Here is a 27,233-nt window from a genome sequence, read left to right as displayed (position 1 = left end):
AGAGAGAGAAAGAACGCAAGACATATCACTCGATGGGCATATGATGCGCCAGATACAAGTAATAGTTAATGAAATGTGTAGTGCTGTGAAGGATTTACATGCAATGAGAGGTGTGTTCTGATAGCTTTGTTGTACAAAGTGCCATTCGTTAGGATCTGTGAAACTTGAGGGATAGGTCTGCTGTCTGATGAATGTGAGGAATGTGCACCTTGAGAGATACCTCTGCCATTTGAGGCCTGACGCTGCATGTTCTGTACAAGCAGAGATATGATATGATATGATTGGTTATTTATAATGCACTTAATACCCAGAGGTTTCGAAGCGCGGACGTGAGGATCGAACCTGTGTTGCAGTGTGTTGTATTGCTTCCAAGACGAGCACGTTGCTCCTGAGCTATCCTCCCGAGATGGCTCTCTTGGTTAACCATACACCTTCTTTCGGAAGGGCAATTGACAGTTATGAAATAATGTACAAACCTGTCTTAGAAAGTACTCGCCATGCAGTCTGCTGTTTTCTCATCTTGTCTGTTGTCTCCTGCAGGATTTGGTGAAGACCCACCTGATGTTTGCGGTCAGAGAGGAGGTGGAGGTGCTGCGGGAACAGATCAAAGATCTGATGGAGAGGAACTCGCACCTGGAGCAGGAGAACACTGTGCTCAAGTCCCTGGCAAGCCCAGAACAGCTGTCCGAGATGCAGGCCAAGATGCAGAGCCTCCGGCTGGGCCTGGTTCCGCCGTCCACCAATACCACCACGGCGTGACCGACCAAGACCAGGGGCCTCCAAGAGCCAAGAAGCCAACCCCAAGGCTGCCCTGTCTGAGGGCCCGCCAACACTACAGTTGCTTGATAATGCCAGGCTTGGTTCCTTTGGGACCTCCAGGGGGTACCAGACCCCACATGCACTACTAACATACCACACGTGCCTTTCCAATGGGGTGCAGGATCGCACCCAGAAAAAGAGCAGTGGAGCCAGAGAGGTCAGTGGCAGGAGTAGGCCAGTGCTCCTGTACTGTTGTGAAACCAGAGAAGATGCAGAGAGCTATGCAAGATGGCGTCTTTGTGCCATGCCGGGAAGCTCCTTCCCTGATGTTCCTTGGAGTCAGAGGTGTGCACAAGATATCGTTGCAGGAAGCCAACTGCACCCACTTGTGAATTTTCTGCCTTTCAGGGCGATGTTGGGGGCAGCAGAAAAGTATTGCATCATAGCAGAGCATCAGACTCTCCTACAACTTTGGTGATGAGGCGGGTGAGCACCATGCTCCAGGCATAGGCAGTGACCTGTCCTCTCCTGCCTCTAGTGCAATAGAGCAATCGACGAAACATAAATGGAGGGCCTCTGGCCCACTTCTACCCATACTCTTCTCCAACCCATCCAATCACCAAGATCTTAGTTCTAAAACGTTTATTTTAAGGGGTGGCCTGCAAATGACGACTAGGCAAAGATGGCCGCCAACATCACACACCACTTTACCCAGACCATACCAAGCAACTGGATGAAGGGTGAAAAGACTGTTAGCACCAGCTCCATACGGACATGTCCCTTCGGCTTGCCTTTGCACAAGTTTGCGATAAACGTTTGCACAATTATGCACGTGACTTTTCAGAAACCTGGCTGAGCTTTGCCATATGCTTTATTGTTGTTATTCAATTTGGGGTGGGAGTGGTGAGGATGGGTCTACATATGCTAACTATGGATTTGCCTAGAACATGTTGCTACCATTGCCAGGTGTATTCGGTGGACTTTTGGTGGGGTAAGAATGTAAATTGATGCAGTCATGCAACCAGAAATGGTCATACGAGAGTATTGATACGGGGAGAGGCGCGTATTGTGGATTTGCAGCCTTCCTGATGGAAAATTAGATGCATTCTCATAAGCAGGTGGCTCCCACTGTCACCGCACAGGGCTGCCACTTGCCAGATAATGTCTGTGGGAAAACTGCTTTATAGCGCCCACAGTGTGTATCAAAGGTGGCCTTCAAGGAGGAGCTTGCAAAAAGATCAGAGCTGTGAGAGGAATGAAAAGGTGCGCACCTTTTATTTCATGAAACGGGCAGCTGGTACGGAAATCCAATTTGATATTTGTGAAATGGTGGCAGCCCTTGGATAAAGCCTCCGGCCTGGCGGCGCCAGGGGCAAACGGTGCCAGGTCTGCTAGACGTTCTAAGCAAGCTGCGGCATAGTAGGCAGGCTCCTTTTCTGGGCGTGCTCTCGTTTGGCTCATGTGCAGTTGGGGGTGGGTGAAGATGAGGGCTGGCTGGGCCACAACGTCATGAGACACAACGCCCCGTGCCTAATCCGCTATCACTGGCTTAGCATTCTGGGACGGTGCTTGTTAAGAAAGGGCTGTGCGGCAGGGCTCAGGCGGAGAGGTGACATACCTTTCCAAGCCTGCTATTGAACCCCAGGTATATGCACCCCTCAGATTGCACCCTGTGTCCGTGTCTTCCTCGTGACTGGTCCACCAGCTGGCGGTCAGTGGAGTCGCCCTTCCCAGTTCTCTGCTGTCTTCCGTTAGTACTTGTACATATATAGAAAATGCGCACTTTTTGTCCTGAATCGGTACTCTCTCGCCAGATGTGATTGAGTAGTCCCAGAGTAGTGCCCCATAATGTGAAAGGAAGGCTGGCTAGGCTGGAATGTGGGCGGTGGCTATGTGTTTACCTTGCCCTTCTGGGCCGCCAACCCTCCACCGGCGCCTGATTTCCGTTGAGTGGTTGGTCTTCGTGGGAGCAGTCTTTTGTCACGTGACACCGAGGCGTAGCCATGACTGTCTAACAAGTGGGGCCTGCAGCACTGCAGTGACATTAACATCTGAAAATGCCCACACAGAGCTGCTGAGTGGGTATTTGTAGATTTTGGGTGGGCCGCGCCCACAAAGGCCCCAACCTGTCTACGCCTCAAACCCCCCAGCCGCCAGATGCCTTTGAGAGCTGCCTGCCTTGCATTCGTCTGCACGTGGCACCCTTTTCATTGCCCATCCCACTAAATCACAGAGAGGCTGTGCAGGCCACGTAAATCACATGCCACGTAAATCACAGAGAGGCTGTGCAGGCCACATAGATCACAGGCCACGTACATCACAGAGAGACTGGGCAGGCCACGTAAATCACACGCCACGTAAATCACAGCGAGGCTGTGCAGGCCACGTAAATCACACGCCATGTAAATCACAGAGAGGCTGGGCAGGTCAATCACACGCCACGTAAATCACTGAGAGGCTGTGCAGGCCACGTAAATCACACGCCACATAAATCACAGTGAGGCTGTGCAGGCCGCGTAAATCACACGCCACGTAAATCACAAAGAGGCTGCCACGTAAATCACAGAGAGGCTGGGCAGGCCACAGAGATCCCAGCGAGGCTGTACAACCCGTAATGCGTATAACCTCTGATGTAGGCGGTACGTTAGCAGAGATCCAAACCAGGCCACGTACACACAAGGCCCTGGAAAGTGTAGCACCAGCACTTTGCTGCAGTGGGCGACCCTGGTAGTGGCAAATCGCCCGACCTGGTACTTTACGGGCCTGTCGAAAATATTAAGCGGCATAACCCAGTGCAGTACTGCTTTTGTAATGTATGTGGTTGGCACGTGTAATCTTACTAATACCTCAGGATTGAAGTTAGAAGTTTGTGTAAATACTATATGGGAATCAAAATTGTCCACCGTGGAATAGCGCATGCGCAAAGCTAGCATCTCTTTCATTTAGTCACAGCTTTATTAAACTCGCCTTTCCACATCACATTCGCAAAATGCTCAGCAAGCTGCGACACAAACGGCACGCCTAGTGTAGGAACTGTTTTCAGTTTGCAAAATGTTTTCAGGGGCCAGGTAAGGGTTAGGCTGAAAGCAGTTCTCAAACACCAGAGTGGCTCGGAGAGAGTGGTCTTTTAAACGGATGGCAAGAGGCAGAACACCTTGGAATTCCCAAAAGAGGAATTTCTGGGAATTCAAGGGTGGATGACAGAAATGCCCCTGTGCCCTGTTGGTTGAGGATGTGTATGCCCTGTGCAAGAGCAGACGCAGAGACTGGGGTTGGCCATTGACGAGCACGAGGATGTGGCAGTCAGGGCCCAAACCTTGCGTGTGATGTCTTCCATGCTGGTCAGACGGCACATGGAGTTGAGCGCTCACCCCTGCTGTCTGTGTGCAGCCTGCTGTCGCAGGTTTGAATCCCGGCAAGGTCAACTCAGCCTTTTCTCTTTCCGAGGTGGATAACTCGAGTACCACTTTGTAGGATAATAATGGCAACTGGCTATTTCAGCGCGAGTAGTGCCAAATAATAGGTATTATTATTAATATTCCACAGCCAGGTCATTTTACCCCAGGAGATGTGTGAATAGCGATCATCGCCCTATAAGGATTGCAAGTGATCAGCGCTTCAAGGCAGGTGTGCATGTGCCAGAAGCCGCGCCATGAGGCTTCATTTTCACCGAAACCGCCGAATAACGTGAGTCTGTGTTCTGTCTGCCAGAAATGAAACCTGCATCCAACAGAAACACTGCCCGCCCACTCCCATTGTGTTGTCCGGGTGCCTTCCGCAGTTTTCAGGGAAACCCCAGACGTGCTAATGGATGTTGTCTTTGTTTAATATTTATTGGTTGGTTACTAACGGTATTAGCATAATTGATCTTAAATATTTGACCGAATTTTGTTGACCTTTTTTCGGTCACATTTAATTAAATATATGTATGGGGTGGGTAAGGGTATAGATTAGGTTGAGTGGAAGTGGCGGGGTTGCGGATAGTCTCCCCCCTGCATTTTAGACCAAAGAAAAAGGTCAAATAAATTCGATCAAAGTTGATTAGGTCAAATGTTTTAGGTCAAATAGGCCCAAACCTTACTAACACTCTAGAGTGCATAGAAGCGGAAGTAAAAACTAAGGCCTTCATGTGCGGCCCAGGAGGTCTTAGAAACTAAGTTCCCTTCTCATGTCCATTTTAAAAGCCAGATGCTCTGAATTGCCCTGTGCAGCATCTATGTCATGATCAATTTCCCGAAAATGTCAGCGATCTAGCTGGCATGGCTCCCTCATGAATAACCAGCTGGCATGGCTCCCTCATGAATAACCAGCTGGCATGGCTCCCTCATGAATAACCAGCTGGCATGGCTCCCTCATGAATAACCAGCTGGCATGGCTCCCTCATGAATAACTTGCTTTAACTGGGAATTCCAATGAGTCTAAGGACAGTGAGACACCTAACGATTTTCTCTGCTTAAAGGCTTCCAAACCGTAACTGAGTTTACCGGGAGCTGTTCTCATAGGCTTTCTGGGGTCACTTTTTCGACTACTATGTATTCGTTTGGGCAGTTTTCATCTGTGTGACTGTGATGTCACATCTTGCAATGTTGTCCCAATTTTTTAAAAAAAGGTATTACTTCGCTTCCTGTGATGTCCGCGAGGTCTCAGACTGTAACTTTGTGATATTCTGATGGAGTATCATCTTTACTTTCGTTGTTATTTTGGTGGAACGTTGCTTCAGGCATCACAGTTTATTTAATTGTTAAAACATGCAGGCTTGTGAGATAGTTTAAATACAGGAGATATTTTTTCGTAATGCCAGGCTGAGACAACGAGAGAGATGTCTAGCAATTGTTATTGGAAACAATGTGCCCTGTATGGAAACTGGGAGATTTCCCCAAATGTCTGTTGCCCTGGCTAGCTATCAGATTTGGGAATTAAGGGGTCATTTCTGACTATGCCTCGGCCCTGCCAGCCTTACAAAGGCACCAGCCTATCACAGAGTTGGCAACCAGCAACAAGTGATCAATTTACTTTTTATCAAAGTTTAAACAAAGTCACTTTAGTCATCAGCACTTTACAGGCTGGCACATGTAGTTGATCTGTCTGCATTATAGGTGTCGGCTTCCAGTTTGCCTTTTGCTAAGGGTTGCTCTCTAACAAAAGGTTGCTCTCTTACAGAGGGTTTCTCTCTAAAAAAGGGTTGCTCGCTAAAAAAAAGGGTTGCTCTCTAACAAAGGGTTGCTCTCTAACAGGGTTTCTCTCTAAAAAAGGTTGCTCTCTAACAAAGGGTTGCTCTCTAACAAAGGGTTGCTCTCTAACAAAGGGTGCTCTCTAACAAAGGGTTGCTCTCTAAAAAATCAGGACTGAATAACAGTGCTTCCAGTGACATGAGGCCAGATGTCACCTCTGCTGATAAGGGAGCGTAGAAGCTCACCTCGGCACTGAAGTCTGCCTCCGGATCTTACACCAGGCAGGAGGTAAAAAACACAAAGGAGATACAGAACAGTAGTCCAGATCTTAGGCGGTGAACAGCTCAATATATGGTGCCAACTATCGACAGGGTGGACGGAAAAAGGTGGTTACAGGATGTGCTAAGTCTTCTGGAAGCAACAGAGGTCAAAAGTCTTAATCCCAAGTGGTGGCGGTACACAACCCTTATTGCACCACTAACATCACTCCTGGGGATAATTCCATACTCCCCATCTAAACCCTCCCTGATTCCTGCAAATACTCCCCCCGGGTTACGGTCACTCCGAGTTGTGAGACTTTCAACGTCGACTCATGCGATTAACTTATATTTGGGCAATGTTTGTACTATGGGGGCTGAGGCAATGAAAAATAAATAAAGCTTTGTAGGCAAAGCGTTATATACTGCCAAGTGTGTAGAAGCGCCCTCGTGTCATCAGCACCAAAGTATTTCAACTGTGTTCCTTTGTTGTGAGCACCCACAGCAGTGTCCATCAACGCCGGACAACTAAATGGTGTTTAACCGACGCCGGACAACTAACTGTGTCTATCGAGCCTGTTGTCCTGGATTTTGTTCATTCAACTCCAAAGTCCATGAACACCGAGAAGCTGTGCACAGGACGTCTTCAATTATGCAAGAAAAAAAAGGAACTGTACTAATCTTAAATGGTTTTTAAGGACTTATAATGGCCGAAAGTCTGTGAAATGAAATGTAAAATGTATGACTAATCTCTGTAAAGTTTTTGCCTTCAAACCCTATTGTACAGTAGAAGTGATGAAACTACTTTTCATTATGGGTGTGTAAGTGTTTGTATGTGGAATGTCTTGCGTGTTGTGGTAAGTCGTACTCAGGAGTCGAACAAAAGGTCAATTTGAGTTTTATTAAAACAAAGAGAAGACCTATTCGTCCCTACATGTAATGTGGATATGGTGCCTATCTAAAAGAAAAGAATAAATGGTCCTCACCAGTAAGTCTTACAAATCTATCCCAAAGACTAATCTAACCTAAATTCTGACCCTGAGAGAGGTACGGGAGTTCCCACATTTGTGAACTTGATCTATTTTTCTAAATTCTGACCCTACCATTAATCAAAAGGATTAACATAAATTCAACCGGATCTGTAAAGACGTTTCTACTCGGCATATGAAATGGTGGCTGGCTTCTGACCCTCTCCTAAATATCTCTCTGGCGGTTTCCAGGCCTTGTGCCTGGTTGTGCAGTTCAAAGTTCAAGCAGAAATGTCACTTTATTCTCCCCTTTCTCCTGGTATAACAGTTGTCGGCCCTAGGAATTGAGCCGTGATCACTCTGCCCTAGAGTATAGCTTGAGGTTGTGTATCTCTCACTCCGCCCTGAAATATAGTTTCTGTCAAGCGACCTGGGATCGTATATCGCTCTCCTAACCTTGGAGATTTGCTTCTCTTAGCCCGCCTTGAGGTTTTGGTTCTTACACCCCATCTTGGGGTCCAGACACTCGCCCACTGTGGGATATTGTAGCTCTTACCCCGTCATGGGGTCGTTTGGTGTTCACCCTGCCTAGAGCTCTCTGGTCTCTCACCCCATCATGGGGTTTCTGATCTCTCACCCTAGTTTGGGATTGTTTGGATTTCACCCCAGCTGTGGGTATCTGGTCTCTCACCCCATCAGGGCCTGGCTGGGTCTATCCACCATCCTTCCTAGAACAACCATGTACCTTGTCTGTCGTGGTGGCATTCCTCAGGAGGTGGTCTCCTCGACAGGGCGGAACGGCGCTTTAGGTTCTTTCTTGGTTCCCTGCGTCTTCTTCGTTGGGCCGATGTTCGCTGGTTCGCTAGCACGGTGTTGTCACGATCTGCTGTCCCTGAAAACTATGGTGGAAATGGAAGAAGGGCTACTGAGCAGAAATTAATACAGCGCTCTAGTTATTTACGGCGCATCACGTACATATACGCGTCACGCCTAAGCGATACAAGGTATTACAGTTTGTTCTCCGTCCACTGTTTGTTCTCCGTCCACTGTTCTGGTGGTTCTGTTTTCCCCTAGTTTTCCTGCTGCCTTCCCACCTTCCTTGCTTTGCCTTCTCCGTGCCTCCTTCCTCCCTTTCTCCTAGCGGTTCGTCCTGATCTATCGGCAGCCATTCTACCCCTTCTCTGCGCTCTGCTTTCCTTCGGAGCGATCTTCTGCCCAGAGATTTCTCAGAGTTTTCCCCTTACACTTACCTTGTGTTTCTACTACGCATCTGTTAACACACATTTGCGTAATCCTCTTCAGCACCTTCTTGAAAGACTGGATAAGCCTTTTCGTCCCACGAAGTCGACTGCATTCAAGAAACCGCAGTTTAACATCGTCCCAGGGTTTTTCAGCCTTGCTTTTCCCTGGTTGTGGGACGGTCCCCCTGGAGGTCCCCACTACCAGGCCGGCTGCAATTAGGCAGAGTGGCCTCCGGCTGGGCTCTTCCTAAGACTCATCCAAAAAAGCCAGGACACGCCTGGAGAAGCCAGAGGGAGATATCTTCAGAAGACTCATCCGAGGAATCACGGACAGGAGAGGAGGAAGGGGAATCTGGGTCAGAAGAATTTTTCTTGGATAGTTTACCCCACATTCATGAAAGTTTGCATCGCCAAGAGATGGCCAGTTTAGAACAATACCAAGAGCTTGTTACAGCCATACAAGGTATTACAGTCGAACTACAGACTTTAAAAACAGAGAACAATGCATTGAAAGCAGACAATGCTGCATTAAGACAACAGTTCTTATGTAGAGAAGATCGGGGGGATCTCCCACCAGTATCCTTGCCATGCGGCAAATACGACAGGAATCACAAAAGACTTAAAGAATTTCTGGACACCTGTCAAAGTTACTTCACTTTTCGCCCCAAGACGTTTGAATTAGACCAGGCTAAAGTTGGATTTGTTGCCTGAAAATTAACGGGTAATGCCCTGGCCTGCGCAACCCCGCTGGTCACCGATGCCGATCCAGTCCTCACTGTTTATGGAACTTTCATCCAACAGTTCCGGACCAGGTTCGAAAGACCAGAGGTGTTATTTACGTCTTATGAAAACCTCTTAGGCACCAAACAAGGCACATCTGACTTTCAGACATATGTGACCAACTTCCAGAGGATAGCCCAGGAGACTGGATGGCCAGACTCTGCAAGACAGACTTTATTCAGAAGGGGTTTACAAGAGGAGATAAAGGACGAACTGTCAAGAATTGCTAGACCTGCATCATTTCAGGAACTGATTTCCCTAGCTCTACAAACTGAATTCCGACTGTCGGAGCGCCGGGCAGGAAGAAGACGACCCAGGTTGCTTGCTCCTCACCTTCCTTCTCCCAGTGTGCAGACCACCCCAGAAAGGAACAAATCTTCAACGGAAGAACCCATGCAAATCGAGACTACCAGAGGACCCCTAACGGTTGCAGAGAGAAAACGGCGAAAGGACTTGAGCCTGTGCCTGTATTGCGGATCTGACAAGCATCTCCTGAGGGATTGTCCTGAGGTCCCTCCTAGGAGGTCGGGAAACGAACAACCCCGTCCGTGAACAGGGACATGGAAGGGGTCTATAGGGCCAATCCCTGTGTTTCAAAACACCCCATAGTAGAGGAAGTCTCACACCAGCTCATGATCCTCAAGGTGGTATTAGAATGGAAGAAGAACTGTAAGGTGGAATGCCTGGCCATGCTAGACTGCGGAGCAGCTGGCAATTTCATGGACGATGAATGGGCAACAAAGCACGCCATACCTAGAAGAAGTAAGCATCTACCAATAGCTGTGGAAGGGGTAGATGGCTCTCCCCTATCTTTGGGTCCCATCAAACAAGAGACTCATGAATTAACAGTCAGGATGAACACCCATCGAGAAAGAATTGCATTCGACTTGATAAGGACGGCCCACTTCCCAGTGATCCTGGGAATCGCTTGGCTAAGGAGACACAATCCCGGTATTGACTGGAGCGCAAATACGCTGGAATTCCGCTCTGACTCTGTTTACACACCTGTTTGTCTCAAGAGAATGAGCCGATTCAAGCTAATAACACGATGCCCATCAAGAGCGTGATTTGTATCCCAGAAGAATACCAGGAGTTTTCAGATGTCTTTTCCGGCATCCAACCCAAGCCTCTCCCACCTTACAAACCAGAAGACTGTAGAATTGAATTAAAACCAGAGGCAGAGGTTCCGTTCGGGAGAATATTCCCGTTGTCCCTACCAGAGAAAGACGCCCTGAGGGAATATTTAGCCACCAATCTACAGAATGGTCTCATCCGAGAATCTACCTCTTCTGCAGGGGCTTCTCTGTTCTTTATCCCCAAGAAGGGTACCACAGAGCTCAGGCCCTGTATCAACTATCGAGGTCTGAACAGTCAGACAATCAGAGACCGCTACCCGATGCCTCTTATCAAGGACATTCTGGAGACTGTGCAAGGAGCAAGATGGTTTACAAAATTGAATCTCAGGGATGCATATCATTTACTAAGAATACATAAAGGAGACAAATGGAAGATGGCTTTTCGTACACCCCTGGGTCACTTCGAGTACAGGGTAATTCCCTTTGGCTTAGTTAATGCTCCCGCTCAATTCCAAAGGTTTATGGACAAGATTTTCTTTGATTTGTTGTTCAGCAAGGTGGTAGTGTATCTGGACGATATATTGGTCTACTCAAAGACCCTTGAGCAACATTGTCTGGACGTAAAGGAAGTCTTGGAACGGCTCAGACATAATCATCTCTTTGCAAAACCTGAAAAGAGCCAGTTCGAAGCCTCTTCTGTTCCTTATCTGGGATTTATACTTTCGGGAGACCAACTGACAATGGGTTCCAACAAGGTCAAGGCAATATCCCAGTGGCCCACTACCGCTTCGGTCAAGGATGTACAGCGATTTTTAGGCTTAGCCAATTTTTACCGGAAATTCATCACCGGGTTTTCCAACATTGTCCTACCAATATCCGCCCTGTTAAAAAAGGGTGTAATGTTCACATGGTCAATCGAAGCCGATCAAGCCTTCCATCAATTAAAAGAAGCTTTTACCACCGCACCAATACTTAGCCAACCTGACCAGACTCAGCCTTTTATCATTGTCATTGATGCTTCTTATGGGGCCCTCGGAGCCGCTATTTTACAGAAAAAGGAAGACCAGTTGGAACACCCAATTGCTTACTATTCAAGAACCCTCAATTCTAGTGAGAAGAATTACTCGGTGATCGAAAAGGAACTCCTTGCCATTCGACAAGCTTGCGAGGAGTGGAGACATCTTCTGCAGGGAGCAAGGTTTCCCTTTCAAGTCCGCACGGATCATAGAAACCTTAGCATCCTACAACAAATGGAATGCAGGAATTCCCGCCATGCCAGATGGGCATATTACTTTTCCCAATTTGACTTCGAACTGACCTGTCTACCAGGGAAGTAAAATCATTTAGCCGATGCTCTTTCTAGAAGTCATGGGGAAGAATCAGGAAAGTACTCAGGTCACGAATACTTACTGCAGGGTAAAACCTTTATCAACTCCATAAACACTTTCTTACAAGATGTTCTTGAAGCCCAGAAAGACCCATCCACCACCCTTATTCCTCTCTTAACTCAAAGAGGGAACCTTTGCTTTTGGGAGGAAGGATTGTATCTTCCAACTCAGGAACTCAGGACCAAGGCACTTACATGGTGCCATGATATACCTACCGCAGGCCACAAGGGTCAGTCTGCCACTCTGGAACTATTACGTTGACATTTCTGGTGGCCTAGGATGGCTAAGGATACCAAGGAGTACGTCTCCTCATGTCCCACTTGTGCAAGAAACAAATATAATACAGCAAAGCCCTTGGGACTCCTTCAACAAGACGGTCCTTCTTCAGGACCCTGGCACCACCTCTCGATGGATTTCATTGTAGAATTACCAGACTCGGCAGGATACACTGCAATTATGGTGGCAGTCGATTCCTTTAGCAAATTGGCTCATTTCACTCCTATGAGGGGCACTCTGTCAGCTTCGGAGACGGCCCTTGCCTTTCTCAGAGACATTGTGCGTCCACATGGAATACCGTTTACCATAGTTTCTGACAGAGGTACCCAATTCACCTCGAAATTCTGGACTGCTCTCTGAAAACAACTTCAGATCCAAAGAGCTTTATCTTCAGGTTTTCATCCTGAGTCCAATGGACAGACGGAGCGTCTTAACGCCACCCTCGAGCAATACATAAGATGTTTTTGTCACCAAACACAGGATGATTGGCATCAGCTATTACCGGTGGCTGCGTTCTCTTATAACAACACAGTACACTCAGCAATCGGAATGAGTCCATTCAAGTGCACCTATGGATACCATCCTCGTCACATTCCTTTTTCTACCATGCAACCCACCTCGTTACCTACCATCGATCAGCTGCTGCACACACTCAAAGACACGCACAAGGAGGTTCAGGAGAATCTGTCAGACAGCCTCCAGAAGAACAAAAGATGGGCCGACAAGGGTAGAAGACCCAATCCTAAATGGAAAGTCGGTGATAAAGTGTGGTTGTCAACCAAGCATCTTCCGAGATGGGTCCATCCTGGGAAGTTTGCCCCAAGATACATTGGTCCTTACTCAATTGAAAAATGTGTCAATCCAGTAACCTTCCAACTCTCTTTGCCATCTTCGTTACGCAGAGTCCACCCTGTATTTCACACATCCCTGCTCAAGGAATACAAATTCGACCCATATAAAAGGCGACTGAGAAAGTCCAATACCTCATACTCTGGAAAGGGTATCCCTGGTCCGAAAGATCATGGGAACCCGAAAGGAATGTGAAGGCTCCAAGGCTCCAATGTCAGTTTCATAGAAATCATCCAGGCAAACCAGGAGGGGTGCCCATAAGAAGGGGTCATACTGTCATGATCCGCCGTCCCTGGAAACTGGTGGAAATGGAAGAAGGGCTACTGAGCGTAAACTAATGCAGCGCTCTAGTTATTTACGGCGCATCACGTACATATACGTGTCACGCCTAAGCGATGATGCATTGCAACCCTCCTAATTTGGATATACACGCTTGTTCACCGTCCACTGTTCTGGTGGTTCTGTTTTCCCCTAGTTTTCCCGCTGCCTTCCCGCCTTCCTTGCTTTGCCTTCTCCGTGCCTCCTTCCTCCCTTTCTCCTAGCGGTTCGTCCTGATCTATCGGCCGCCATTCTACCCCTCCTCTGCGCTCTGCTTTCCTTCGGAGCGTTCTTCCGCCCAGAGACTTCTCAGAGTTTTCCCCTTACACTTACCTTGTGTTTCTACTACGCATCTGTTAACACGCATTTGCGTAAGCCTCTTCAGCACCTTCTGGAAAGACTGGATAGGCCTTTTCGTCCCACGAAGTCGACTGCATTCAAGAAACCGCAGTTTAACATCGTCCCAGGGTTTTTCAGCCTTGCTTTTCCCTGGTTGTGGGACGGTCCCCCTGGTGGTCCCCACTGCCGGGCCGGCTGCAATTAGGCAGGGTGGCCTCCGGCGGGGCTCTTCCTAAGACTCATCCAAAAAAGCCGGAGAACGCCTGGAAAAGCCAGAGGGAGATATCTTCAGAAGACTCATCCGAGGAATCACGGACAGGTGGGGAGGAAGGGGAATCTGGGTCAGAAGAATTGTTCTTGGATAGTTTACCCCACATTCATGAGACGTGTACCGCAGGCACGAATCAACCACTTCTGACATGGTCGGTACCTCTTCGGTCGTCCAGATGAGCTTAGTTGGCTTCAGACTGTCTCGGAGAGAGCAGCGTTCAACATGCTCCTAGGCTCCTCTGCGCAATACTCGTTCTGCTTCAGACTGCTTCCTGTCTCTGCCTTCCAGGAGGATGTCTTCTCTTGTGACTCGCTCCGCAGGACTTCCTCTTCCCTTTCCATCTCTCCTGGTGCCGCTCAAACAGTATCTTTATGTTTGAGCCTGAAACGATATTGAACGATCCGTTGATTCTGTGATTCTCGTAATGAGGATCTTATAAAAGGATCAGAAACCATGCCAGCCATTTCTAAAGAGTCATACATGCTCTGATACTGGTCAATCTCCATGTAGCCAACAAACATATGGAACTTTTCACATGAAGGAGGATTAATAAAATCCCTCACTGGGGATTCGTCCACCAAGGGGGATAAACCCCCAGTGGGATCCCACTTGCCCCATCCCCTAGGGGGCTTAGCATGCTCACCTCCCTAGGCCCAAAGTATGTGGCTCCCACTTAGGGAGAAGTAACAAATTCCCTGAATCGTCACATACCCCTCCTATTTGGTTTGAGCCCTACTCTAGTTACCTCATTCGGGGTGACTGAAGAAATTTATGTTATGAGCAAACAGTTTCCTACTGGTGTTACGGACTAGAAGTTCATGGCCATCAAGCAACTGTGAAAGCAGGGCTCCTAGGCCTACCTTACATGCATCGGTTTACCAGATGACCTCCCTATTGAAATCTTGCATCTTTAGGACAGGTACATCACAAAGAATCTTTATCTACCCATCAAAGCTCTTTTGATATTGGCGAGTCCAGACACGTTCATTCGGTTGTTCATTCTTGAGCTTGTCTGCAAGATTGGCCCTGCTTGTCGAACCATTTGGAATGAACCTGGTCCCCCGACCTATCTGCAGCCTGTTGATTATAGGTAATTGTCTGATGTGCTTGGCCCCTGGAGAGTTAACTGTTAACTTCCCTTACTGCCCTCATTTGGGATTATAGGTTGTTGGCCACTTGGGATATAGGCAGCTAAGCTCCCTCCATCTCCTATTGTCTCCCTTAACATATAGAGCACATCTTGGGGTTCTCTGTCATACAAGAGATTGTACGGGGAACATCCCAGGAGGATTTTGGAGGTTTTCGGGCTGCAAAAGGGGACTAGTGTATCATCAAGTCCCACTAACCCTAGGAAAGCTCAGAGTTATCTCTGTGTTTGTACTGGGGGTGTTATGGCCACTGCCTTCACATTCTCTGTCTGGGGTTGTATGAGGTCATTCCCTATAAACGAGCCTAGATATGCCACTGCATTCTGAGATAGATGCCATTTCTTCAGGTTGGCACGGAGCCCACCTTTCTTAAAGCCCTAGTGATCTCTAGACGTGGCACAGATGTTCCTCCCAACTACTAGCATGAGTCACTATGTCATCTAAGGAGGCTCACACAAATGCGGAATACATTCTTAGAGCTTTATCCATAAGCCTTTGGAAGGTGGCCGTGGCCCCATGAAGTCCAATGGGATGCAAAGTGAATTGAAACAAACCCTGAGGGGTGTAAAATGCAGATTTATCTTTATTGGTAGGGTTCAATGGTATCTGTCAATAAACCATGGTTAAATCTAATCTATTAATGTGCCTAGCGTTCCCTAGTCTTGCGATTAATTTGTGGATTCTGGGCATCAGATAGTTATCGAAGACCAAGATGGAATTCAGTCTCTGGAAATCAATGAAGAATCGCCAAGAACCATCAGGTTTGGCGGCGGTAACAATTGGGGAGGACTATAATCTCTCAGAGGATTCTGTGACTCCTAACTGCAACAACTTGGTTATGTCTTCCTCTATAATCCTCCGGCAAAACTCAGTAGTTCTTTAGGGTATGTGATTGACTGTCTGTCCAAGAGGGGTTTGGATGTAGTGAAAGAAATTCCAGACTCCCCTTGGTTCTTCTGAGAAGACCCCGGGAATTGGTTCAACAAATCTTGGAGGTCCCTTTTTTGTATTTTAGTAACATTTTACAGGATCAGGTTGAATATATTTTCGTTTTCTAGCAAAGGGGTTGCCATGGTGATGGTGCTTTGTTCAACAGGGTCTTCCCTCCAAATCTGTAGTAGATTTATATGATAGATTTGGGTCTTTTGCTTCTATCAAGTTGGGTGACAGATAATTGAGTGATCCCTTTTTCTTGAATATTTTATATGGACCATACGATCTTGAAAACCTCTTATTTTTGAAGGTGGGCAATAGAACCAGTACCTCGTCCCCCATCCGCAAAAGACCTAGCTACAGCCTGTTGATCGTAGGTAAATGTCTGATGTTCTTGGCCCCAGGAGAGTTAACTGTTAACTTCCCTTACTGCCTTCATTTGGGACTTTAGTTCGTTGGACACGTGGGATATAGGTAGCTAAGCTCCCTCCGTCTCCTCTCGTCTCCCTTAACATATAGAGCGCATCTTGGGTTTCTCTGCCATACAAGAGCTTGTACGGGGAACATCCCAGGAGGATTTCGAAGGTTTTCGGACATCAAAAAAGGACTAGGGTATCATCAAGTCCCAAATATTCCCATCAGTCTCCACCAATTTGAGGTCTGGTTAAAGCATTCCACCAATTCATCCATCTGTGAATGATAAACAGCTGCCCAGCGTTTTGATATTAAGGCTTTGATTCATGGAATTATTTGCATGTAAAACAGGGATTTGCATGCTATTCTGCCTGCAGATCCCCATTTGTCAAACATGGATTAGCTGGCGGAATGGCACACAAATAGGGGTTGTTTAGCTTTCAACCCACCTAGGGCTCTCTGGTCTCTGACCCCGTTGTGGGTTTTCTCATCTCTCACCCCAGCTATGTGTATCTGGTCTCTCCGCCCTCCTCCCTGGACCATATGCATACCTTATCTGTCGTGGCGGCATTTCTCGGAGGAGGCAGTCTCCTTGGTTGTCCCGGAGCCGTGCTTCAGTGTCTTGCTTGGTTCTCTGAGTATGTCACCTCGGCTTGTTCATCGGGATGATGCTCGCTGGCTCAACAGCGTTCTGGACTGCAGGTGCCAGTCAACTACTTCCAGCATAGTCGGTACTTCTCTGTTTATCCAGTTGAGCTTGGCTGACTCCAGACTGTCTCAGAGAGAGCAGTGTTCTGTGGGCTCCTCCATGCAACACACCTTCTGCACCAGGCTGCTTCCTGTTTCCGCCTCCAGGAGGACGTCTCCTCACGTGGCTCGCTCCACAGCACTTCCTCTACCCTTTCCTTCACTCTTGGTGTCGCCCATACATCGTCTTTATGTTTCAGGCTTAAATGAGATTGGAGAGACCCTTTGATTTTGAGGTTCTCATAATGAGGATGTTATAAAAAGGGTCAGAAACCACACCATCCATTTCTAAAGGGTTATACACACAATTATATTGGTCAACCCCAATATAGCCAACACACACATGGAACTTTTCACATGAGGCAGAATTAATCAAATCTGTTTCTGGGATTCCTTGTGCACCAATGGGGGTCACCCCCAGTGGGATCCTGCTTGCCCTGTCTCCTAGGGGGTGCTAAGCTTAGCAGGCTTACCTCCCTAGACCTAAAGGAGTTAGCTGCCCCTTGGGAAGATGAGACAAATTCACTAGATTCGTCACAGTGTGAATACCTGCCTTTGTGCTCTTGGAATCCCTCTGTGTTTGGAATTCACAATGGCACCCTCCATGAGAAGGCCCTTCCTTAAAGAAGCGTTGACAAAAGTAATACTTTTGACTTCTGTATAGTGTAAAGTTGTGTAAGGTGTGTGTATGTGTGGACACATATAAGAAGGTATGGAGGAGGAGGAGGAGCTACAGAAGCAGAAGGGCAGGTTCACTGCAGCGCAAGGCACATAGAGGGATTGTGTATGGGGGAGGGTGTGCATTCAAGAAGAGGGGTGCTCTCTGGTGACTCGACAGGAATAGGGCCCCAAAAGATTCAGAAACACCCTCCTGCTCCATCACCTCTACAACAGAATTCCCCCTCTTAAACTCCACACCCCTCTAGGAATCTCCCCCTTCATGCTCCAGCACCACTGTTGCAGAATTAATCTGTCCCAAACTCTATCAACCATCCAAGGATTTTTCACCTCCTTCACGCTCCCAGCACCACACATCCAAGGATCCATAGCCCCTTCACACTCCCAGCACCCCTCATCCAAGGATCCATCACCGCCTTCACACTCCCAGCACCACTCATCCAAGGATCCATCACCTCCTTGACACTCCCAGCACCACTTATACAATGATCCTGCACCTTTTTCACACTTCCAGCACCACTTTTCCAAGGGTCCATCGCCTCCTTTCACACTCCCAAGACCACTTATACAAGGGTCCAGCACCTTTTTCACACTCCCAGCACCACTTTTCCAAGGGTCCATTGCCTCCTTTCACACTCCCAGCACCAGTTATCCAAGGATCCATTGCCTCCTTCACACTCCCAGCACCACTTACCAAGGATCCATAGCCCCCTTCACACTCCCAGCACCCCTCATCCAAGGATCCATTGCCTCCTTCACACTCCCAGCACCACTTATCCAAGTATCTAGAGCCTCCTTCACACTCCCAGCACCACTCATCCAAGGATCCATCACCTCCTTCACACTCCCAGCACCACTTATACAAGGTTCCAGCAACTCCTTCACACTCCCAGCACCACTTGTCCGAGGGTCCATCACCTCCTTCACACTCCTAGCACAACTCATCCAAGGATCCATCACCCCCTTCCTGCCCCAGCACCATTGTTGCAGAATTAATCTACTCCAAACTCTATCAACTATCCAAGGATTTTTCACCTCCTTCACGCTCCCAGCACCACTCATCCAAGGATGCCTGGCCTCCTTCACACTCCCAGCACCACCTACACAAGAATCCATCACCTCCTTGACACTACCAGCACCACTCATCCAAGGATCCATCACCTCATTCACACTCCCAGCACCACGTATCCAAGAGTCCATCGCCTTCTTCACACTTCCAGCACCACTAATCAAAGGATCCATCACCTCTTTCACACTCCCAGCACCACTTACCAAGGATCCATGGCCTCCCTCACACTCCCAGCACCACTCATCCAAGGATCCATCGCCCCTACACACTCCCACGACCCCTCATCCAAGGATTCATCGCCTCCTTCACACTCCTAGCACCACTTATCCAAGTATCCAGTGCCTCCTTCACACTCCCAGCATCACTCATCCAAGGATCCATCACCTCCTTCACACTCCCAGCACCACATATACAAGGATCCAGCACCTCCTTCACACTCCCAGCACCACTTATCCAAGGATACAGCACCTCCTTCACACTCCCAGCACCACTTGTCAAAGGGTCCATCACCTCCTTCACACTCCCAGTGCCACCTATCCATGGATCCATTACCTCCTACACACTCCCAGCACCACTCAACCAAGGATCCATCACCTCCTTCACACTCCCAGTACCACTCATCCAAGGATCCATCACCTCATTCACACTCCCAGCACCACATATCCAAGGATCCATCGCCTCCTTCACACTCCCAGTACCACTCATCCAAGGGTCCATCACCCCCTTCATGCTTCAGCACATTGTTGCAGAATTAAGCTGCTCCAAACTCTATCAATCATTCAAGGATTGTTCACCTCTTCCACGCTCACATCACCACTCATCCAAGGATACCTGGCCTCCTGCACACTCCCAGCACCACGTATCCAAGAATCCATCATCTCTTTCACACTCACAGCACCACTCATCCAAGGATCCATCACCTCATTCACACTCCCAGCACCTCTCATCCAAGGATCCATCACAACATTCCCAGCACCACCTACCAAGGTTCTGTGGCCTCCTTCACACTCCCAGCACCACTCATCCAAGGATCCATTGCCCCTTCACACACCCAGCACCCCTCATCCAAGGATCCATTGCCTCATTCACACTCCCAGCACCACTAATCCATGGATTTAGTGCCTCCTTCACACTCCCAGCACCACTCATTCAAGGGTCCATCGCCTCCTACACACTCTCAGCACCACTTATCCAAGGAATTAGCCTCCCTTCACACTCCCAGCACCACTTATACAAGGATCCAGCGCCTCTTTCACACTCCCAGCACAACTTGTCCAAGGGTTAATCGCCACCTTCACACTCCCAGCACCACTCGTCCAAAGATCCTTTGCCTCCTTCACGCTCCCAGCACCACTTATCCAAGGATCCAGTGCCTCCTTCACACTCCCAGCACCACTCATTCAAGGATCCATCACCTCATTCACACTCCCAGCACCACTTACCAAGGATCCATGGCCTCCCTCACACTGCCAGCACCACTCATCCAAGGATCCATCGCCCCTACACACTCCCAGGACCCCGCATCCAAGGATTCATCGCCTCCTTCACACTCCTAGCACCACTTAGCCAAGTATCCAGTGCCTCCTTCACACTCCCAGCATCAGTCATCCAAGGATCCATCACCTCCTTCACACTCCCAGCACCACATATACAAGGATCCAGCACCTCCTTCACACTCCCAGCACCACTTATCCAAGGATCCAGCACCTCCTTCACACTCCCAGCACCACTTGTCAAAGGGTCCATCACCTCCTTCACACTCCCAGTGCCACCTATCCATGGATCCATTGCCTCCTACACACTCCCAGCACTACTCAACCAAGGATCCATCACCTCCTTCACACTCCCAGTACCACTCATCCAAGGATCCATCACCTCATTCACACACCCAGCACCACATATCCAAGGATCCATCGCCTCCTTAACACTCCCAGCACCACTCATCCAAGGATCCATCACCCCTTCATGCTCCAGCACCATTGTTGCAGAATTAAGCTGCTCCAAACTGTATCAATCATTCAAGGATTGTTCACCTCTTCCACGCTCCCATCACCACTCATCCAAGGATACCTGGCCTCCTGCACACTCCCAGCACCACGTATCCAAGAATCCATCATCTCTTTCACACTCACAGCACCACTCATCCAAGGATCCATCACCTCATTCACACTCCCAGCACCTCTCATCCAAGGATCCATCACCTCATTCACATTCCCAGCACCAATTACCAAGGTTCTGTGGCCTCCTTCACACTCCCAGCACCACTCATCCAAGGATACATCGCCCCTTCACACTCCCAGCACCGCTCATCCAAGGATCCATTGCCTCATTCACACTCCCAGCACCACTAATCCATGGATTTAGTGCCTCCTTCACACTCCCAGCACCACTCATTCAAGGGTCCATTGCCTCCTACACACTCTCAGCACCACTTATCCAAGGAATTAGCCTCCCTTCACACTCCCAGCACCACTTATACAAGGATCCAGTGCCTCTTTCACACTCCCAGCACAACTTGTCCAAGGGTTAATCGCCACCTTCGCACTCCCAGCACCACTCGTCTAAGGATCCTTTGTCTCCTTCACGCTCCCAGCACCACTTATCCAAGGATCCATTGCCTCCTTCACACTCCCAGCACCACTCATTCAAGGATCCATCACCTCATTCACACTCCCAGCACCACTTACCAAGGATCCATGGCCTCCCTCACACTCCCAGCACCACTCATCCAAGGATCCATCGCCCCTACACACTCCCAGGACAACTCATCCAAGGATTCATCGCCTCCTTCACACTCCTAGCACCACTTATCCAAGTATCCAGTGCCTCCTTCACACTCCCAGCACCACTCATCCAAGATCCATCACCTCCTTCACACTCCCAGCACCACATATACAAGGATCCAGCACCTCCTTCACACTCCCAGCACCACTTATCCAAGGATCCAGCACCTCCTTCACATTCCCAGCACCACTTGTCAAAGGGTCCATCACCTCCTTCACACTCCCATGTGCCACCTATGCATGGATCCATTGCCTCCTACACACTCCCAGCACCACTCAACCAAGGATCCATCACCTCCTTCACACTCCCAGCACCACTCATCCAAGGATCCATCACCTCATTCACACTCCCAGCACCACATATCCAAGGATCCATCGCCTCCTTCACACTCCCAGCACCACTCATCCAGGGATCCATCACCCCCTTCATGCTCCAGCACCATTGTTGCAGAATTAAGCTGCTCCAAACTCTATCAATCATTCAAGGATTGTTCACCTCTTCCACGCTCCCATCACCACTCATCCAAGGATACCTGGCCTCCTGCACACTCCCAGCACCACGTATCCAAGAATCCATCATCTCTTTCACACTCACAGCACCACTCATCCAAGGATCCATCACCTCATTCACACTCCCAGCACCTCTCATCCAAGGATCCATCACCTCATTCACATTCCCAGCACCACTTACCAAGGTTCCATGGCCTCCTTCACACTCCCAGCACCACTCATCCAAGGATCCATCGTCCCTTCACACTCCCAGCAACCCTCATCCAAGGATCTATTGCCTCATTCACACTCCCAGCACCACTAATCCATGGATTTATTGCCTCCTTCACACTCCCAGCACCACTCATTCAAGGGTCCATCGCCTCCTACACACTCTCAGCACCACTTATCCAAGGAATTAGCCTCTCCTTCACACTCCCAGCACCACTTATACAAGGATCCAGCGCCTCCTTCACACTCCCAGCACCACTTGTCCAAGGGTTAATCGCCACCTTCACACTCCCAGCACCATTCGTCCAAGGATCCTTTGTCTCCTTCACACTCCCAGCACCACTTATCCAAGGATCCAGTGCCTCCTTCACACTCCCAGCACCACTTGTCCAAGGGTCCATCGCCTCCTTCACACTCCCAGAACCACTCACCCAAAGATCCATCACCTCCTTCACACTCCCAGCACCACATATACAAGGATCCAGCACCTCCTTCACACTCCCAGCACCACTTATCCAAGGATCCAGCACCTCCTTCACACTCCCAGCACCACTTATCCAAGGATCCATCACCTCCTTCACACACCCAGCACCACATATCCAAGGATCCATCGCCTCCTTAACACTCCCAGCACCACTCATCCAAGGATCCATCACCCCTTCATGCTCCAGCACCATTGTTGCAGAATTAAGCTGCTCCAAACTGTATCAATCATTCAAGGATTGTTCACCTCTTCCACGCTCCCATCACCACTCATCCAAGGATACCTGGCCTCCTGCACACTCCCAGCACCACGTATCCAAGAATCCATCATCTCTTTCACACTCACAGCACCACTCATCCAAGGATCCATCACCTCATTCACACTCCCAGCACCTCTCATCCAAGGATCCATCACCTCATTCACATTCCCAGCACCACTTACCAAGGTTCCGTGGCCTCCTTCACACTCCCAGCACCACTCATCCAAGGATACATCGCCCCTTCACACTCCCAGCACCCCTCATCCAAGGATCCATTGCCTCATTCACACTCCCAGCACCACTAATCCATGGATTTAGTGCCTCCTTCACACTCCCAGCACCACTCATTCAAGGGTCCATTTCCTCCTACACACTCTCAGCACCACTTATCCAAGGATCCAGTGCCTCTTTCACACTCCCAGCACAACTTGTCCAAGGGTTAATCACCACCTTCGCACTCCCAGCACCACTCGTCTAAGGATCCTTTGTCTCCTTCACGCTCCCAGCACCACTTATCCAAGGATCCATTGCCTCCTTCACACTCCCAGCACCACTCATTCAAGGATCCATCACCTCATTCACACTCCCAGCACCACTTACCAAGGATCCATGGCCTCCCTCACACTCCCAGCACCACTCATCCAAGGATCCATCGCCCCTACACACTCCCAGGACAACTCATCCAAGGATTCATCACCTCCTTCACACTCCTAGCACCACTTATCCAAGTATCCAGTGCCTCCTTCACACTCCCAGCACCACTCATCCAAGGATCCATCACCTCCTTCACACTCCCAGTACCACATATACAAGGATCCAGCACCTCCTTCACACTCCCAGCACCACTTATCCAAGGATCCAGCACCTCCTTCACATTCCCAGCACCACTTGTCAAAGGGTCCATCACCCCCTTCACACTCCCAGTGCCACCTATGCATGGATCCATTGCCTCCTACACACTCCCAGCACCACTCAACCAAGGATCCATCACCTCCTTCACACTCCCAGCACCACTCATCCAAGGATCCATCACCTCATTCACACTCCCAGCACCACATATCCAAGGATCCATGGCCTCCTTCACACTCCCAGCACCACTCATCCAAGGATCCATCGTCCCTTCACACTCCCAGCAACCCTCATCCAAGGATCTATTGCCTCATTCACACTCCCAGCACCACTAATCCATGGATTTATTGCCTCCTTCACACTCCCAGCACCACTCATTCAAGGGTCCATCGCCTCCTACACACTCTCAGCACCACTTATCCAAGGAATTAGCCTCTCCTTCACACTCCCAGCACCACTTATACAAGGATCCAGCGCCTCCATCACACTCCCAGCACCACTTGTCCAAGGGTTAATCGCCACCTTCACACTCCCAGCACCATTCGTCCAAGGATCCTTTGTCTCCTTCACACTCCCAGCACCACTTATCCAAGGATCCAGTGCCTCCTTCACACTCCCAGCACCACTTGTCCAAGGGTCCATCGCCTCCTTCACACTCCCAGAACCACTCACCCAAAGATCCATCACCTCCTTCACACTCCCAGCACCGCTCATCCAAGGATCCATAACCTTGTTCACACTCCCAGCACCACTTACCAAGGATCCATGGCCTCCTTCACACTCCCAGCACCACTCATCCAAGGATCCAATGCCCCTTCACACTCCCACCACCCCTCATCCAAGGATCCGTTGCCTCATTCACACTCCCAGCACCACTAATCCATGGATTTAGTGCCTCCTTCACACTCCCAGCATCACTCATTCAATGGTCCATCGCCTCCTACACACTCTCAGCACCACTTATCCAAGGAATTAGCCTCTCCTTCACACTCCCAGCACCACTCGTCCAAGGATCCATTGTCTCCTTCACACTCCCAGCACCACTTATCCAAGGATCCAGTGCCTCCTTCACACTCCCAGAACCACTCACCCAAAGATCCATCACCTCCTTCACACTCCCAGCACCGCTCATCCAAGGATCCATCACCTCGTTCACACTCCCAGCACCACATATCCAAGGATCCATTGCCTCCTTCACACTTCCAGCACCACTTATCAAAGGATCCATCGCCTCCTTTACACTCCCAGCACCACTCATCCAAGGATCCATCACCTCCATCACACTCCCAGCACCACTTATCCAAGGATCCAGCGCCTCCTTTACACCCGCAGCACCACTTGTCCAAGGGTCCATCGCCTCCTTCACACTCCCAGCACCACTCATCCAAGGGTCCATCACCTCCTTCACACTTCCAGCACCACTTATCCAATGATCCATGGGCTCCTCACACTCCCAGCACCGCTCATCCAAGGATCCATCACCCCCTTTACGCTCCAGCACCAGTCATCCAAGGATGCCTGGCCTCCTTCACACTCCCAGCACCATGTATCCAAGAATCCATCACCTCCTTCAGACTCCCAGCACCACTCATCCAAGGATCCAATGCCTCCTTTACACTCCCAGCACCACTCATCCAAGGATCCATCACCTCCATCACACTCCCAGCACCACTTATCCAAGGATCCAGCGCCTCCTTTACACTCGCAGCACCACTTGTCCAAGGGTCCATCGCCTCCTTCACACTCCCAGCACCACTCATCCAAGGGTCCATCACCTCCTTCACACTTCCAGCACCACTTATCCAATGATCCATGGGCTCCTCACACTCCCAGCACCGCTCATCCAAGGATCCATCACCCCCTTTACGCTCCAGCACCAGTCATCCAAGGATGCCTGGCCTCCTTCACACTCCCAGCACCATGTATCCAAGAATCCATCACCTCCTTCAGACTCCCAGCACCACTCATCCAAGGATCCAATGCCTCCTTCACACTCACAGCACCACTCATCCAAGGGTCCATTGCTTCTGCAAATTAACTCATCTCCCTCATCCTCATTCACTGTGAGACAAGGAGTTGGCTTGTAATCCCCAGGATGATTTGGGGATGTCTAAAGTTTGCCCCGCCCGATGCAACTTAAAGATTACACAAGGAATTTACAAGAACAAAGATGCTATCTATTTCAAAACAAAAATCGGGTTCTCAGGCTTTTACAAACACTGATGACATTGTTATCCATAGATTAAAATATCACATACATGTTGGTAGCAAAACTATGGGTAATCCAGATTCATAAAAATGGAAAAGCTGTAACTGGTTTTAAAACAATTCAAAAATAGGGTTTAGATGCAAAGCGCAGAGACATATCACTCTTCCATTCCACCTCATGCATCTGCGCTTGAGGCGAGCTTCTCTAGAGCGCCCTAGATACAGCCGAGTCCATAGCAAAAGTGGAGGCTAATGACCTCTATGGTTTTGGGTAGTTCAAGGTGGTCTATTCACACCCCAAGAAACTAAGTCTTCACACAGAACACTCCCTTACACAGTCTGGGGTACAGTTCGCCATTAAAGAGCTTGCCGGCTGTCACGACAACACACTGTTTCAATTCAGATGTGGGGGGGGGGGTGTTGCGGTTCCTCAGTCTGGGGAACAGTGTAAATCAAGGTTCCGGCTTCTAGACGCAATGGAGGACAACACATCACCTGGTGGACAACATGCAGGCGAGAGGGATTCCTTTGTCAGAAGAATATAGTCCAATGGAAGTAGATCACACAAGGCCAAGACTTCAATCACAAAACTAACGCAACTGCTGTGAAGGCTGGGTTTTCCTTTTCTGAAAGACTTCATTAGCCTCAATGCAGAACAGAATCAAGAGTTAATCCTGCCCGCCCCCTTCCAGGAATCCATCACCTCTGCAACTGAATAATCCCCCCATCTTCTGAACCTCCAACACTCCTCTAAGCATGCCCCCTCCAGGAATCCATCACTAGCTCATGATGTATCACCTCTGCAACTGAATCCCCCCCCTGAACCTCCAACACTCCTCTAAGCATGTATCACCACTCCATAAATCCATCACCAGCTCATGCTGTATCACCTCTGCAACTGAATCCCCCCTCCCCTGAACCTCCAACACTCCTATAAGCATGTATCAGCACTCCATAAATCCATCACCAGCTCATGCTGTATCACCTCTGCAACTAAATCCACACCCCGAACCTCCAACACTCCTCTAAGCATGTATCACCACCCCAGGAATCCATCACCAGCTCATGATGTTTCACCTCTGCAACTGAATCCCCCCTCCCCTGAACCTGCAACACTCCTATAAGCATGTATCAGCACTCCATAAATCCATCACCAGCTCATGCTGTATCACCTCTGCAACTAAATCCACACCCCGAACCTCCAACACTCCTCTAAGCATGTATCACCACCCCAGGAATCCATCACCA

At 49.2% G+C, this 27,233-nt stretch overlaps 1 protein-coding gene across 1 annotated transcript in view; it reads left to right on the top strand.

Moving 5' to 3' along the window:
- The window catches only part of TSC22D4 (TSC22 domain family member 4), a 637,200-nt gene extending 630,234 nt beyond the window's left edge, over window positions 1–6,966 (top strand). Inside the window, exon 5 of the mRNA XM_069644942.1 lies at window positions 541–6,966. Within this exon, the coding sequence (XP_069501043.1) occupies window positions 541–759 (219 nt within the window). The 3' untranslated portion in view covers window positions 760–6,966. The remainder of the gene's footprint in view (window positions 1–540) is intronic.
- Window positions 6,967–27,233: the final 20,267 nt, after the last annotated feature.

The sequence above is a fragment of the Ambystoma mexicanum genome, chromosome 1p (assembly GCF_040938575.1).
Source record: "Ambystoma mexicanum isolate Mex_15411 chromosome 1p, UKY_AmexF1_1, whole genome shotgun sequence".
NCBI classification, from domain to species: domain Eukaryota; kingdom Metazoa; phylum Chordata; class Amphibia; order Caudata; family Ambystomatidae; genus Ambystoma; species Ambystoma mexicanum.
This window is presented reverse-complemented; position numbering and strand designations above follow the sequence as displayed.